A 16,364-nucleotide genomic window follows, 5' to 3' on the forward strand; every position below is an offset into this window, starting at 1 on the left:
GACCGAAAGGACAAGATCTGGGATACAAGTGGCCGAAATGAGTTTCCTCCGCAGGGTGGCTGGGTGCTCCCTTAGAGATATTGTGAGGAGCTCTGTAATCCGGGAGGAGCTCGGAGTACAGCCGCTGCTCCTCCACATCGAGAGGTGGTTCAGGCATCTATTTCGGATGCCCCCTGGGCGCCTCCCTGGGGAGGTGTTCCGGGCATGTCCCACTGGGAGGAGGCCACGGGGAAGACCTAGAATACGCTGGAGGTACTATGTCTCTCGGCTGGCCTGGGAATGCCTCCGGATTCCCCCGGAAGAGTTTGTCCCCACATTCACACTGTGCCTGGTCAAGTGTGGTTTCGTAACATAAAATGTTCCAAGGAGTTCTTCAGCTCAGTTCTCTCTTTTGGTGCGTAAGAGTAACGTTAAAGCTTCTCTGATGGATATTTTAATAGTATTAACGGATTGATTTGCTTTGTGAATTGTGTTACATGTAGTGACAAAGTCACCGAAAATTTTATCACAACTCTTCAGATTCCCTTAAGTCAATATAGCATTTCTGGTTTTACAGCCTTCAGTTTTACTGTTGTGATTTTCCAATACCACTTTCAGGGACACCAGGCTGAATTAAGCAAAAGAAAAACAAAGCAGGTACAATGTCCGATATTTTCATCAGGTTCTGGTGGTGACCAAAATGGAGGTAAAATGAAATTGAATTTTATATTTGAATACGTCTGGGGGACACGAACATTATTCCAAATTAATACTGATCGCACGTTATGTGTACTGAATGTGCAAATGAGCCACTGCTTGCTAACAAGAGCAGTATATCAAATTTCTAAAATATAATGTAATGTTTAAACCTTGTGGTACGGCCCCCTAATGGTCAAGAATTGTCAACTACTGCAGGCTTAGACTCCATATTAGTACTGGACCAGTTATTTTACAGTGTAAAATTTCAATGATCCTGCCTAAAGTCAAACTTTTTCGACTATCCATAGAGTAATCCTCATTCCACATTATATTTCCACGTTGTAACTGAAAATATAAATTGGATTTTCACACTTTAAAAATGATCATTTCAAAAAGTAAAATATGTGAAGCCTCACTGAATTTTGTCTGAAAACAAATTCAGGAAGGAAATTTAAAAAAAAGGCTGGTACCAAAACTCTTTTTTCTGTTTGTGCACCTGTGCTTCTTGCCTCAACTTGCAGGTCCACAGAGATGAAACATCACTGTTCTATTATTACTTTTTGTCCTGATCAAAAAAACATAAATTGCAGTGCAAGCTTCTGTTGTGCGACAAGGTACATGTGATGCCACCCAGTGGGTTAGTCCTCTCAGACAGAATGGCGTCCACACAGAGTTGGCCTGAGCGAGGTTGGGCACTGTTACAGTTGTTGTTAGTGGCGTCTTTCTCTCAGGCTGAGGAGCCGGTGTGCAGGCTGAGAGGGGATCCTGAGAGTCCTCAGCTGTCTAAGGACGGGGACATTATGCTGGGGGGAATCTTCTCTTTCCACAGAAGCTGGAAGGAAAGAAGAGATACCTACATGCACAAACCACTGCCACTGGAATGTATCAGGTAAATTATACTGTAGAAATATTTGTATTAAAAATATTAAGAGGAAGTGGGTAGAGATAGAAAACAGGTAAAAAAGAAAAAGGGTTATCAAAATAAGTACTGAAATGATAAATATTCCCTGTTGTGTGCATTAATACCATCAGTTACTTTCATGTACTGTGCTATTGTTTCTGTTTACAGTGCTGTGACTACAAAAATATCACTGTTTGCATTAAGTTTGAATTTCAGAGAGTTCCAGACTGCCCAGGCTATGCTTTTTGCCATTGAGGAGATTAACAACAGCACAGACTTGCTGCCTGGCATCTCTCTGGGCTATAACATGTATGATTCTTGTAGATCCATTGCCAGAAGTGTGAAAGTTGCACTGGCCTTGGCTAACGGTTATGAAATTGTATCTGCACCATCTGAGGCACCATGTACCAGACCTGCACAGGTGCAGGCCATTATGGGAGAAACTTCTTCCTCTCCATGCATGGGTATAGCTGCTGCTATTGGACCTTTTCATATCCCACTGGTGGGTAGTTTTGAATTTTATCTGTGAAAATATACTGCTTATTCTGAGATTTCATTTATATTTATATTTTGAATATTTATCTTAGGATGTCATTTGTTTTCTCTTTTAGATCAGTCACTTTGCCACCTGTGCTTGTCTCAGTGACAAAACCAAGTACCCATCCTTCCTCAGAACAATACCCAGTGACTACTACCAGAGCAGAGCTCTGGCCCAGCTGGTCAAGCACTTTGGTTGGACTTGGGTTGGAGCTATCAGAACCAATGATGATTATGGTAATAATGGGATGGCTACATTCATAGAAACTGCACAGCAGCTGGGAATCTGTCTGGAGTACTCTGTGTCTTTCTTTAGAACAGATCCACCAAATAAAGTAAAAAAGATAATTGACATTATCAAGGCTTCCACCTCCAAGGTGATTGTCGCTTTCCTCGCCCAAATGGAAATGGATGTGCTAATACATGAGTTGTCCCGCCATAATTTGACTGGATACCAGTGGGTAGGCAGTGAGAGCTGGATCTTTGATTCCCAAACTGCAGAACTGGATAAGCATCATATTCTGGATGGTGCCATAGGCCTGTCCATCCCCAAAACATATGTCAGCGGCATGAGAGAGTTCATACTGGATGTGAAGCCACTCAATTCATCTGGTAATGAAATTTTTACAGAGTTCTGGGAGACGTTATTTAGCTGTATGTTCAAGCAGTCAGAGTCATCAGCAGAGAATCAGAGAGAATGTACTGGACATGAAGATTTGACTGGAGTGCATAACAGCTTCACTGATATGTCCCTCATGCCTTTATTTAACAATGTTTACAAAGGAGTGTATGCTGTGGCTCATGCACTTCATAGTATTCTGGGCTGTAATGAAACATGTAACAACAAGGTGCAGCTAGATCCATTCACGGTGAGTTCAACACTAAATACTAACATTCTCATTTTCACATAAGGTCACAAGAAAAATGGTTCCAGTGTTTTTAAAAGTGTTCCCTCTGTCTGTGATGCTGCTGAGTGATCAGATCTACAGGATGTTTGTCACAATTAACCAAATCATTAACTGTCTTCTTAGATTTTACAGCACATAAAAAAGGTTCACTTCAAAACAAAGGATGGAGATGAGGTTTTCTTCAATGAGGACGGAGACCCAGCAGCAAAGTATGAAATTATAAACTGGCAGCCAAGAGAAAATGGCATTGTGGACTTTGTCACAGTTGGTCTCTATGATGCATCTTTACCTGCAGAAAAGCAGCTGAATCTGCACAATAAGACTTTAATTTGGGCAAAGAACTCAACACAGGTACGTTACCAAATATAATACAGAATAATTGTTACTGTATGATGATGTTTGGCTTCAATGAATCAAAATTGATAATAGAGGTTGGCAAAGACACCACCTGTTTAAATTCTGTGTCAATACATTTTACTCTTAGTAGTTTTGTCCATGCAGGTGCCTGTGTCAGTCTGCAGTGAGAAATGTCCCCCAGGAACTCGTAAGGTTCTCCAGAAAGGAAAGCCTGTCTGCTGCTATGACTGTATAAGATGTGCAGAGGGAGAAATAAGCAACATTACAGGTCTGGTAATATTTAATGTGGGATTTTCTTTTCTTTTTTTTCGCCACAATCACATGCCGATTTCCATAAATGGCACATTTTTATTTTCAAATTTTCAAAGGAGGACAGGTGACCCTGGGGAACATGCAATGACTGTGCAGTATTTTTCAATAGAAACATCAATCTAATTTTGGAACATTCATCATATCAAACAAATACTGAAAGTAAAGAAATCAGCTAAATACAACACACACACTGTGAGAACTTGAATGTTAAAGAATGTATGTGAACAATTTATTTTATTCCAGCTGCCTGGTGACTTCTTCATTGAGAAATGCGATGATCTCAGGTTGATGCTTTTTTTATGTTCTTAAAAAACTGGAAAAACATAGTAACATAAATATATCTATAATACAATATTTTTTATAAATCATAAAAAGAAATTTCGCATCTTATACCTGTAACTGTAATACCTGTATCATTAATGATCTTGGAGCCTTCATACAGTTATTCATCTATATTGTGATGACCATGTAGTTTGTGATTTGGTTTGTGATACAGAAACAAAGCAAAGAAAGAAATCTACTTAGCAAGTTTAACACCTGCTTTCATTTTTACGTTTCAGATTCTGTCACCTGTGTGAGATGCCAACCTGAATTCTGGTCAAATGAGAGAAGAGATGCTTGTGTAAAGAAGGAGGCAGAGTTTCTATCATATGAAGAAATTATGGGAGCACTGCTCACTGCAGCGTCACTGTTTGGAACATGCATGACTGTAGTGGTTGCATTCATTTTTTTCAGACACAGGAAAACTCCTATTGTCAGGGCCAACAACTCTGAGCTGAGCTTCCTGCTGCTCTTCTCCTTGACCCTGTGTTTCCTGTGCTCTCTGACCTTCATCGGCCGGCCCTCTGAGTGGTCCTGCATGCTGAGACACACAGCATTCGGCATCATATTTGTCCTGTGTATCTCTTGTGTTCTGGGGAAAACTATCGTGGTGTTAATGGCCTTCAGGGCCACACTTCCAGGCAGTAATGTGATGAAATGGTTTGGACCTGCACAGCAGAGACTCAGTGTTCTGGCTTTCACTCTCATACAGGTTTTAATTTGCATACTCTGGCTGACAATCAACCCACCTTTTCCTTTCAAGAATTTGTTGCTCTATAAGGACAGAATAATCTTAGAGTGCAAGCTTGGCTCAGCTGTAGGCTTCTGGGCTGTGTTAGGATACATAGGGCTCCTGGCTGTCCTGTGTTTCATCCTTGCTTTTCTGGCTCGGAAACTGCCTGATAACTTTAACGAAGCCAAATTTATCACCTTCAGCATGTTGATATTCTGTGCAGTGTGGATCACTTTCATTCCAGCATATGTCAGCTCTCCTGGGAAGTTCAGTGTTGCTGTGGAAATATTTGCTATCCTGGCCTCCAGCTTTGGACTGCTCATTTGTATTTTTATTCCAAAATGTTACATTATCTTAATGAAACCAGAGAAGAATACAAAGAAGAATATGATGGGGAAGGCAGCACCAAAATCATTCTGAGAAGTTCAAACAATATGGTGGCAAAGGAATTCAGGAGCCATCACAATATTTACACAAAAGTTTTTGTTAACAAGATAGTGAAGTAGATATCTACATTCATTTTACTGGAGACTTGTGATATTTTAATTCTTAAGTATTTTTCTACTCATCTACTGTATCATTAAATTTTAACATACCACATGGAGATGACAGCATTTAACAATTTAACATTTAACAATTTCCCTCTGAGTGATGAATAAAGTCTATCTATCTATCTATCAATTAAGACAGTGTAATGCACAATCACGTAGACCAATTTATAAAGTAAAAGTAGATGCACCAGTCTAATACCTGGTTTCTTACTGGTTTTGCAACATTTATTACTTTTTCTCTAAAATGTAATCAAACAATAAAATCAAAATGTTTTCACAGACAAAAACATGTTTCGATTTCCTCGTTTAGTTTCTTCCAATCAGGCTTGAGTTCAGCAAGACTCTGCAAAACCACTTCAACTGGCTCAGGATGGCAACCTTATTATTGGAGGAACGGGGACGTTTTCATTTTGCACAGGACAGGATTACGTAATTAACACATTTCAGACAAATCCAGAAGTATGAAAATTCAAAACGTATTTATTGTTCTATCTATCTATCTATCTATCTATCTATCTAGAATGATTTATGTGTTTATGTGTATTTACTTCTGGATTTGTAAGTCAGCTATGAATTCTGACATGGAAAACACAGCTGGTGGCTGAGTTAGACTCTGGATGAACCAGCTGTCTCAGATGTCTGCAGTTTCTGCAGAAACTGTTCTTTACGCATACAAGGCAGAGGATCTTGGAATGTGTCACTCCATGAGTGTCCTTGTGTTTCATGAGTGCGACTACTGGCTTATAATTGTAATAATAGTAGTTTGAACAGTGAAGCTTTCAAGCTCTTACAAATGTTTGGGGACTTTTCACAAGCCCAGATCACTGCTACACACCGTCTCTCAATCTGTGCATCTGTTGTCTTTGTGTGTGTTAAGATGACATTGACTGCTTGACAGTCACAATGACTTGCACTTGGACTTGGACTTACAATGTCCAATATTTCCATCAGGTTTTGGTGGTGACCAAAATGGAGCTAAAAAGAAATAGAATTTTATATTCGCATACACCAACATTAATCCAAATTAATACTAATAGCATTTAATATGGACTGAATGTGCAAATGAGCCACTGCTTGCTAACAAGACCAATATATCAGATTTCTAAAATATAATGTAATGTTTAAACCTTGTGGTACGGCTCCCTAATGGTCAAGAAATGTCAGCTACTGCAGGCTTAGACTCCATATTTGTACTGGACCAGTTATTTTACAGTGTAAAATTTCAATGATCCTGCCTAAAGTCAAATTACTTGACTTTCCATAGAGTAATCCTCATTCTACATTATATTTCCATGCTGTAACTGAAAATATAAATTGGATTTTCGCACTTTAAAAATGATCATTTCAAAAAGTAAAATATGTGAAGCCTCACTGAATTTTATTGTCTGAAAACAAATTCAGGAAGGAAATTTAAAAACAGGCTGGTACCCAAATCTCTTTTTTCTGTTTGTGCTTCTTGCCCCAACTTGCAGGTCCACAGAGATGAAACACCACTGTTCAATCAGTACTTTTTATCCTGCTAAAAAATGCATAAATACCAGTGCAAACATCTTTTGTGCGACAAGGTACATGTGATGCCACCCAGTGGGTTAGTCCTCTCAGACAGAATGACGTCCACACAGTGTTGGCATGAGCGAGGTTGGGCACTGTTACAGTTGTTGTTAGTGGCGTCTTTCTCTCAGGCTGAGGAGCCGGTGTGCAGGCTGAGAGGGGATCCTGAGAGTCCTCAGCTGTCTAAGGACGGGGACATTATGCTGGGGGGAATCTTCTCTTTCCACAGCAGCTGGAAGGAAAGAAGAGATACCTACATGCACAAACCACTGCCGCTGGAATGTATCAGGTAAATTATACTGTAAAACTATTTGTATTAAAAATATTAAGAGGAAGTGGGTAGAGATAGAAAACAGGTAAAAAAGAAAAAAAGGGTTATCAAAATAAGTACTGAAATGATAAATATTCCCTGTTGTGTGCATTATTACTATCAGTTACTTTCATGTACTGTGCTATTGTTTCTGTTTGAAGTGCTGTGACTACAAAAATATCACTGTTTGCATTAAGTTTGAATTTCAGAGAGTTCCAGTTTGCCCAGGCTATGCTTTTTGCCATTGAGGAGATTAACAACAGCACAGACTTGCTGCCTGGCATCTCTCTGGGATATAAAATGTATGATTCTTGTCGATCAATTGCAAGAGGTGTGAGGGTTGTACTGGCTTTGGCTAATGGTTATGAAATTGTATCTGCACCATCTGAGGCACCATGTACCAGAACTGCACAGGTGCAGGTCATTATGGGAGAAAGTTCTTCCTCTCCATGCATGGGTATAGCTACTGCTATTGGACCTTTTCATATCCCACTGGTGGGTAGGTTTGGTAAATGAATTTTAATTGTGAAAATATACTGATTATTCTGAGATTTCATATATATTTCTATGTTTAATATTTATCTTAGGATGTCATTTCTTTTCTCTTTTAGATCAGTCACTTTGCCACCTGTGCTTGTCTCAGTGACAAAACCAAGTACCCATCCTTCCTCAGAACAATACCCAGTGACTACTACCAGAGCAGAGCTCTAGCCCAGTTGGTCAAGCACTTTGGTTGGACGTGGGTTGGAGCTATCAGAACCAATGATGATTATGGTAATAATGGGATGGCTACATTCATAGAAACTGCACAGCAGCTGGGAATCTGTCTGGAGTACTCTGTGTCTTTCTTTAGAACAGATCCACCAAATAAAGTACAAAAGATAATTGACATTATCAAGGCTTCCACCTCCAAGGTGATTGTCGCTTTCCTCTCCCACATGGATATGGATGTGCTAATACGTGAGTTGTCCCGCCACAATTTGACTGGATACCAGTGGGTAGGCAGTGAGAGCTGGATCTTAGATTCCCAAACTGCAGAACTGGATACGCATCATATTCTGGATGGTGCCATAGGCCTGTCCATCCCCAAAACACATGTCAGCGGCATGAGAGAGTTCATACTGGATGTGAAGCCACTCAATTCATCTAGTAATGAAATGTTTACTGAATTCTGGGAGACGTTATTTAGCTGTAAGCTCAAGCAGTCAGAGTCATCAGCAGAGAATCAGAGAGAATGTACTGGACATGAAGATTTGACTGGAGTGCATAACAGCTTCACTGATATGTCCCTCATGCCTATATTTAACAATGTTTACAAAGCAGTGTATGCTGTGGCTCATGCACTTCATAGTATTCTGGGCTGTAATGAAACATGTAACAACAAGGTGCAGCTAGATCCATTCACGGTGAGTTCAACACTAAATACTAACATTCTCATTTTCACATGAGGTCACAAGAAAAATGGTTCCAGTGTTTTTAAAAGTGTTCCCTCTGTGATGCTGCTGAGTGATCAGATCTACAGGATGTTTGTCACAATTAACCAAATCATTAACTGTCTTCTTAGATTTTACAGCACATAAAAAAGGTTCACTTCAAAACAAAGGAAGGAGATGAGGTTTTCTTCAATGAGGACGGAGACCCAGCAGCAAAGTATGAAATTATAAACTGGCAGCCAAGAGAAAATGGCATTGTGGACTTTGTCACAGTTGGTCTCTATGATGCATCTTTACCTGCAGAAAAGCAGCTGAATCTGCACAATAAGACTTTAATTTGGGCAAAGAACTCAACACAGGTACGTTACCAAGCGTAATTAGTAATAATAGTATAATTGTTACTCTGTGATGATGTTTGGCTTCAATGAATCAAAATTGATAATAGAGGTTGGCAAAGACACCACCTATTTAAATTCTGTGTCTATACATTTTACTCTTAGTAGCTTTGTCCATGCAGGTGCCTGTGTCAGTCTGCAGTGAGAAATGTCCCCCAGGAACTCGTAAGGTTCTCCAGAAAGGAAAGCCTGTCTGCTGCTATGACTGTATAAGATGTGCAGAGGGAGAAATAAGCAACATTACAGGTCTGGTAAAATTTAATGTGGGATTTTCACTTTACTGTGCTATAAAACAAAACTGTCATGATCACAAGCCAATCTTAAGAAATGGCACATTTTTATTTTTTACAGTCCCTGACAAAAGTCTTGTTGCTTATCCAAGTTGTAGGAACAACAAATAATAACTTGACTTACAGTTGATCAACTGGAATAATAAATGGCTTAAATCAAAGGCAATGCCCTCTAAATTATGCTTATTATACCAAAATAAAGTTTTGTATCATTCATTGAGTTTTATCATTTAATTAGGACAGAAAGGTCAGATTTTAAATTTAAATTTACTATGTCCTTGTGCGACAAGACTTCTGTCAATGACTGTAATTCCCAAAGCAGTTCCGTGGCGAATTTCCATAAAATGTGTAGTATCACAATCTGTGGATGATTTCTGTTTCTTGTTTATATATATATATATATGATATGCATAGAGTTCATGCAGAAAAAAATAGAAGAAAGAGAAAAGAAATAACATTTACTTTACTGTTACGTTTCAGACTCTGTCACCTGTGTGAGATGCCAACCTGAATTCTGGTCAAATGAGAGAAGAGATGCTTGTGTAAAGAAGGAGGCAGAGTTTCTATCATATGAAGAAATTATGGGAGCACTGCTCACTGCAGCGTCACTGTTTGGAACATGCATGACTGTAGTTGTTGCATTCATTTTTTTCAGACACAGGAAAACTCCTATTGTCAGGGCCAACAACTCTGAGCTGAGCTTCCTGCTGCTCTTCGCCTTGACTCTGTGTTTCCTGTGCTCTCTGACCTTCATCGGCCGGCCCTCTGAGTGGTCCTGCATGCTGAGACACACAGCATTCGGCATCACCTTTGTCCTGTGTATCTCTTGTGTTCTGGGGAAAACTATAGTGGTGTTAATGGCCTTCAGGGCCACACTTCCAGGCAGTAATGTGATGAAATGGTTTGGACCTGCACAGCAGAGACTCAGTGTTCTGGCTTTCACTCTCATACAGGTTGTTATATGTATCCTGTGGTTAACAATTTCTCCTCCTTTTCCATTGAAGAATTTTAAGGACTTCAAGGACAAAATCATCTTAGAGTGCGCTCTGGGCTCAGCTCTGGGCTTTTGGGCTGTACTTGGGTATATAGGAGTTCTGGCCATGTTATGTTTTGTTCTTGCTTTTCTGGCTCGGAAACTGCCTGATAACTTTAATGAAGCCAAATTTATCACCTTCAGCATGTTGATATTCTGTGCAGTGTGGCTCACTTTCATTCCAGCATATGTCAGCTCTCCTGGGAAGTTCAGTGTTGCTGTGGAAATATTTGCTATCCTGGCCTCCAGCTTTGGACTGCTCATTTGTATTTTTATTCCAAAATGTTACATTATCTTAATGAAACCAGAGAAGAATACAAAAAAGAACATGATGGGGAAGGCAGCACCAAAATCATTCTGAGAATTTTGAACATTACTGTGTAAATGGCAGGTAGTTTTCTGTTGCTGGCTGATGTCAGCTCCAACATGAAGTTTCAAAACTGTCCATCCTTCCTCCAAAGCATACGGGACACGTTGGTGAACCGGCTGTCTGAGATGTCTCCAATTTCTGCAGATGACTTTCATTGTGTACATATAAGATAGAGGATCTTGGAGTATGTTACTTAATTGATGTTCCTGCTGTTCATGAGTGGGACTAATGGCTCATGATCTGTTTGAACAGAGAAGATTTCAATCCCTTACAAATGTCTGTAGAACAAGCGCAGATCACTGATACACACTCTTTCTCAATTTGCACATATGTTGTCTCTGGTTTCTTATAATATTAAATGTTATAGAATTTTCTCTGAGAAAGTTGGACTGGTATTAGATTCTTGAAGACATTTGACCTCTCATCCAAGAGGCTTCAGTTCTGACTGACTGCTGGAGAGACCCAGGTATTTAGTCTTGTATCGTTAACCAGGCCAATGATACCACTTATTGGTCAGTGTTCCTGGGTGTTCTGATGAATGTTGTCAGAGTCGTTAAACTCACCTGGAGTCAGGAGTGAATGACGGTCGTTGGAGACACACGAGGCAACGTGTGGACAGGTGCTTAGTCTCATGGAAGTCTCCTGAAAGGATAACATTGTAGGTGGGACATCAGTGGTACCTGAGGCCTCCTCTTATGTGGAAGGACAGTTTCTCTGCTTTGACGCTGATGGCCTTGAAGACGTTGGCATCTTCAAAATGTTGAAGATGTTTCACCTCTCATCCAAAACTCTTGAAGAATCTAATACCAGTTTAGTTTCCCTATATTCAAACTTTCTCAGAGAACCATGACTTGGATGACTCTTCACAGTTACAGATTTTTTTTATGTTGTCCAACAATAACATCTGAGAGTGCACTATCTGTACATTGAAAACATTTCAAATCTGCTCTAATGGATAATATTATAGTAAGTAACATACAATAACCATCCCACATTATTTTTCAGTGTTTGAATGGAAAATATAAATACAAGTATACACTGGATCTTCATGATGTAAAATTTATTATTTCAAAAAGTAAATATGTGAAACCAAGTTGAATCTTACTGTCTGAAAACACATAAACTAAGAAAAACAAACAAACAAAAAAAGGTTTGTGCACCTCCCGTCTCTTGCCCGAACTTGCAGGTCCACAGAGATGAAACATCACTGTTCTATTATTACTTCTTATGCTGCTCAAAAATGTATAAATATCAGCACAAGCTTCTGATTTACACAAAGTACATGTGGTGTCAGGCAGTGGGTTAGTCCTCTCAGACAGAATGACGTCCACACAGAGTTGGCCTGAGCGAGGTTGGGCACTGTTACAGTTGATGTTAGTGGCGTCTTTCTCTCAGGCTGAGGAGCCGGTGTGCAGGCTGAGAGGGGATCCTGAGAGTCCTCAGCTGTCTAAGGACGGGGACATTATGCTGGGGGCAATCTTCTCTTTCCACACCAGCTGGAAGGAAAGAAGAGATACCTACATGCACAAACCACTGCCACTGGAATGTATCAGGTAAATTATACTGTAGAAATATTTGTATTAAAAATATTAAGAGGAAGTGGGTAGAGATAGAAAACAGGTACAATGATAAATATTCCCTGTTGTGTGCATTAATACCATCAATTCCTTTTATTTCCTGTGCTATTATTACCATTTCAATTTGTGTGATAAGTACAAATATTTATAACTGTTTGCATTAAGTTTGGATTTCAGAGAGTTCCAGACTGCCCAGGCTATGCTTTTTACCATTGAGGAGATTAACAGCAGCACAGATATGCTGCCTGGCATCTCTCTGGGTTATAAAATGTATGATTCTTGTGGATCCATTGCCAGAAGTGTGAGGGTTTCACTGGCCTTGGCTAATGGTAATGATATTGTATCTGCACCATCTGAGGCACCATGCACGAGACCTGCACAGGTGCAGGCCATTATAGGAGAAACTTCTTCCTCTCCTAGCATGGGTATATCTACTGTTATCGGTCCATTTAATATCCCACTGGTGGGTAGGTTTGGTAAATAAGTTTTATTTGTGAAAATATACTGATTATTCTGAGTTTCCATATACACTGTTGCCCATAAAGTTGGAAAAAAATATATTTTACCTGTTCTCATGAAATTATTGTGACAATGTGATTTATTCTTCATAGATAAAGTGTATATCTTCTCAAAACTTTATTGATCACTTGCTTGCAATATGATTACTGATGTGTATAGAACAGAATGAAAAGAGGAATGTGTCTGAAAGCAAAATTATTCCGAGTTTATGGGCAACAGTGTATGTTTATATTTTGGATATTTATCTTAGGATGTCATTTTTTTCTCTTTTAGATCAGTCACTTTGCCTCCTGTGCTTGTCTCAGTGACAAAACAAAGTACCCATCCTTCCTCAGAACAATGCCCAGTGACTACTACCAGATGACAGCTCTGGCCCAGCTGGTCAAGCACTTTGGTTGGACTTGGGTTGGAGCTATCACAACCAATGATGATTATGGTAATAATGGCATAGCTACATTCAGAGAAACTGCACAGCAGCTGGGAATCTGTCTGGAGTACTCTGTGCCTTTCTTTAGAACAGATCCACCAGAAAAAATACAAAAGACAATTGACATTATCAAGGCTTCCACCTCCAAGGTGATTTTTGCTTTGCTCTCCCACATGGATATGGATGTGCTAATACATGAGTTGTCCCGCCACAATTTGACTGGATACCAGTGGGTAGGCAGTGAGAGCTGGATCTTTGATTCCCAAACTGCAGAACTGGATACGCATCATATTCTGGATGGTGCCATAGGCCTGTCTGTCCCCAAAACACATGTCAGCGGCATGAGAGAGTTCATACTGGATGTGAAGTCACTCAATTCATCTAGTAATGAAATGTTTACTGAATTCTGGGAGACGTTATTTAGCTGTAAGTTCAAGCAGTCAGAGTCATCAGCAGAGAATCAGAGAGAATGTACTGGACATGAAGATTTGACTGGAGTGCATAACAGCTTCACTGATATGTCCCTCATGCCTATATTTAACAATGTTTACAAAGGAGTGTATGCTGTGGCTCATGCACTTCATAGTATTCTGGGCTGTAATGAAACATGTAACAACAAGGTGCAGCTAGATCCATTCACGGTGAGTTCAACACTAAATACTAACATTCTCATTTTCACATGAGGTCACAAGAAAAATGGTTCCAGTGTTTTTAAAAGTGTTCCCTCTGTCTGTGATGCTGCTGAGTGATCAGATCTACAGGATGTTTGTCACAATTAACCAAATCATTAACTGTCTTCTTAGATTTTACAGCGCATAAAAAAGGTTCACTTCAAAACAAAGGAAGGAGATGAAGTTATCTTCAATGAGGACGGAGACCCAGCAGCAAAGTATGAAATTATAAACTGGCAGCCAAGAGAAAATGATGTTGTGGACTTTGTCACAGTTGGTCTCTATGATGCATCTTTACCTGCAGAAAAGCAGCTGAATCTGCACAATAAGACTTTAATTTGGGCAAAGAACTCAACACAGGTACGTTACCAAGCGTAATTAGTAATAGTAGTATAATTTTAAAAATTTGAATTTTTTCATAATATTTTTTTTTGATGCATAAAAATTTATAACAAATTGATGTCAAGACACCACCTGGTAAAAATGAATACTCGTACACTTTGCTGATAGTAGCTTTGTTCATGCAGGTGCCTGTGTCAGTCTGCAGTGAGAAATGTCCTCCAGGAACTCGTAAGGTTCTCCAGAAAGGAAAGCCTGTCTGCTGCTATGACTGTATAAGATGTGCAGAGGGAGAAATAAGCAACATTACAGGTCTTTTAATATTTAATGTGTTTCCATAAATGGCACTTTTTTATTCTCTAATGTTCAAAGTAGGACAGGTGACCGTAGTGAATATGCAGTGACTATAAAATATTCTCAGCAAGTCTAACACCTTCTCTAATTTTACGTTTCAGACTCTGTCACCTGTGTGAGATGCCAACCTGAATTCTGGTCAAATGAGAGAAGAGATGCTTGTGTAAAGAAGGAGGCAGAGTTTCTATCATATGAAGAAATTATGGGAGCACTGCTCACTGCAGCGTCACTGTTTGGAACATGCATGACTGTAGTTGTTGCATTCATTTTTTTCAGACACAGGAAAACTCCTATTGTCAGGGCCAACAACTCTGAGCTGAGCTTCCTGCTGCTCTTCTCCTTGACTTTGTGTTTCCTGTGCTCTCTGACCTTCATCGGCCGGCCCTCTGAGTGGTCCTGCATGCTGAGACACACAGCATTCGGCATCATCTTTGTCCTGTGTATCTCATGTGTTCTGGGGAAAACTATAGTGGTGTTAATGGCCTTCAGGGCCACACTTCCAGGCAGTAATGTGATGAAATGGTTTGGACCTGCACAGCAGAGACTCAGTGTTCTGGCTTTCACTCTCATACAGGTTTTAATTTGCATACTCTGGCTGACAATCAACCCTCCGTTTCCTTTCAAGAATTTGTTGCTCTATAAGGACAGAATAATCTTAGAGTGCAATCTTGGCTCAGCTGTAGGCTTCTGGGCTGTGTTAGGATACATCGGGCTTCTGGCTGCCCTGTGTTTCATCCTTGCTTTTCTGGCTCGGAAACTGCCTGATAACTTTAACGAAGCCAAATTTATCACCTTCAGCATGTTGATATTCTGTGCAGTGTGGCTCACTTTCATTCCAGCATATGTCAGCTCTCCTGGGAAGTTCAGTGTTGCTGTGGAAATATTTGCTATCCTGGCCTCCAGCTTTGGACTGCTCATTTGTATTTTTATTCCAAAATGTTACATTATCTTACTGAAACCAGAGAATAATACAAAGAAGAATATGATGGGGAAGGCAGCACCAAAATCATTCTGAAAAGTTTGAACATTATTGTGTAAAAGGCACTCTGCTGCCATCATAATTATTACACAACAGTTAATTTTTGACATGCAATATGGAGATGATAGCACTTCATTCAATGTAATACAAAATCAGATCAACCAATACATAAAGTGTGAGTAAATGTCCAAATGTAATACATGATTCCTCACTGGTTTTCCAATATATATTACAGTTTATAAAATGTAATCAAACAATAAAATCTATGTTTTCACAGACAGAAACATCTTTGCCTTAAAACATTTTGTTTAATCTACTGAGGCTCGAGCTCAATAAGGCTCAGCACAACCACCTGAACTGGCTCAGGAAGGCAACCCTGTTATTGGAGGCACAGGACAGATTTCATTTCATACGGGACAGGATTATGTAATTAACACTTTTCAATACAAAGTCTTTTATGTGAAGTGACAGTTTGACAGATCTGACTTCTGATAGGAACATACAGCTGATGGCTGTGTTAGAGCCTGCATGCCATTCTGCCGTGTCAGAACTGTCCATCCTTCCTCCAAAGCATACGGGAGACATTGGTGAACCGGCTGTCTGAGATGTCTCCTGTTTCTGCAGATGACTTTCATTGTGTGCATATAAGATAGAGGATCTTGGATCCTGGTGGAGAGACCCAGGTATTTAGTCTTGTATCGTTAACTTGGCCAATGATATCACTTATTGGTCAGTCACCTGGAGTCAGGAGTGAATGACGGTTGTTGGAGATACATGAGGCAAAGTGTGGACAGGTGCTTATTCTCCTGGAAGTCTCC

At 39.8% G+C, this 16,364-nt stretch overlaps 3 protein-coding genes across 3 annotated transcripts; all 3 read left to right on the forward strand.

Annotated features, from left to right (window-relative positions):
- The first annotated feature begins 1,373 nt into the window (after positions 1 to 1,373).
- LOC121187138 (extracellular calcium-sensing receptor-like) lies at positions 1,374 to 5,167 on the forward strand. Its single transcript, XM_041046267.1, has 6 exons — positions 1,374 to 1,567; positions 1,784 to 2,081; positions 2,191 to 2,985; positions 3,148 to 3,375; positions 3,526 to 3,649; positions 4,254 to 5,167. Exons 1-6 carry the CDS (start codon positions 1,479 to 1,481, stop codon positions 5,165 to 5,167), a joined length of 2,448 nt encoding a protein of 815 aa, XP_040902201.1. The 5' UTR covers positions 1,374 to 1,478.
- Positions 5,168 to 6,944: 1,777 nt separating this feature from the next.
- On the forward strand, positions 6,945 to 10,671 carry LOC121187602 (extracellular calcium-sensing receptor-like). The gene is made up of 6 exons (XM_041046920.1): positions 6,945 to 7,138; positions 7,357 to 7,654; positions 7,771 to 8,565; positions 8,724 to 8,951; positions 9,110 to 9,233; positions 9,758 to 10,671. Exons 1-6 carry the CDS (start codon positions 7,050 to 7,052, stop codon positions 10,669 to 10,671), a joined length of 2,448 nt encoding a protein of 815 aa, XP_040902854.1. The 5' UTR covers positions 6,945 to 7,049.
- Positions 10,672 to 12,039: 1,368 nt separating this feature from the next.
- On the forward strand, positions 12,040 to 15,582 carry LOC121186937 (extracellular calcium-sensing receptor-like). Its single transcript, XM_041045865.1, has 6 exons — positions 12,040 to 12,233; positions 12,423 to 12,720; positions 13,050 to 13,844; positions 14,007 to 14,234; positions 14,402 to 14,525; positions 14,669 to 15,582. Exons 1-6 carry the CDS (start codon positions 12,052 to 12,054, stop codon positions 15,580 to 15,582), a joined length of 2,541 nt encoding a protein of 846 aa, XP_040901799.1. The 5' UTR covers positions 12,040 to 12,051.
- Positions 15,583 to 16,364: the final 782 nt, after the last annotated feature.

This window comes from Toxotes jaculatrix, chromosome 9 (genome assembly GCF_017976425.1).
Source record: "Toxotes jaculatrix isolate fToxJac2 chromosome 9, fToxJac2.pri, whole genome shotgun sequence".
Classification (NCBI taxonomy): Eukaryota; Metazoa; Chordata; class Actinopteri; family Toxotidae; genus Toxotes; species Toxotes jaculatrix.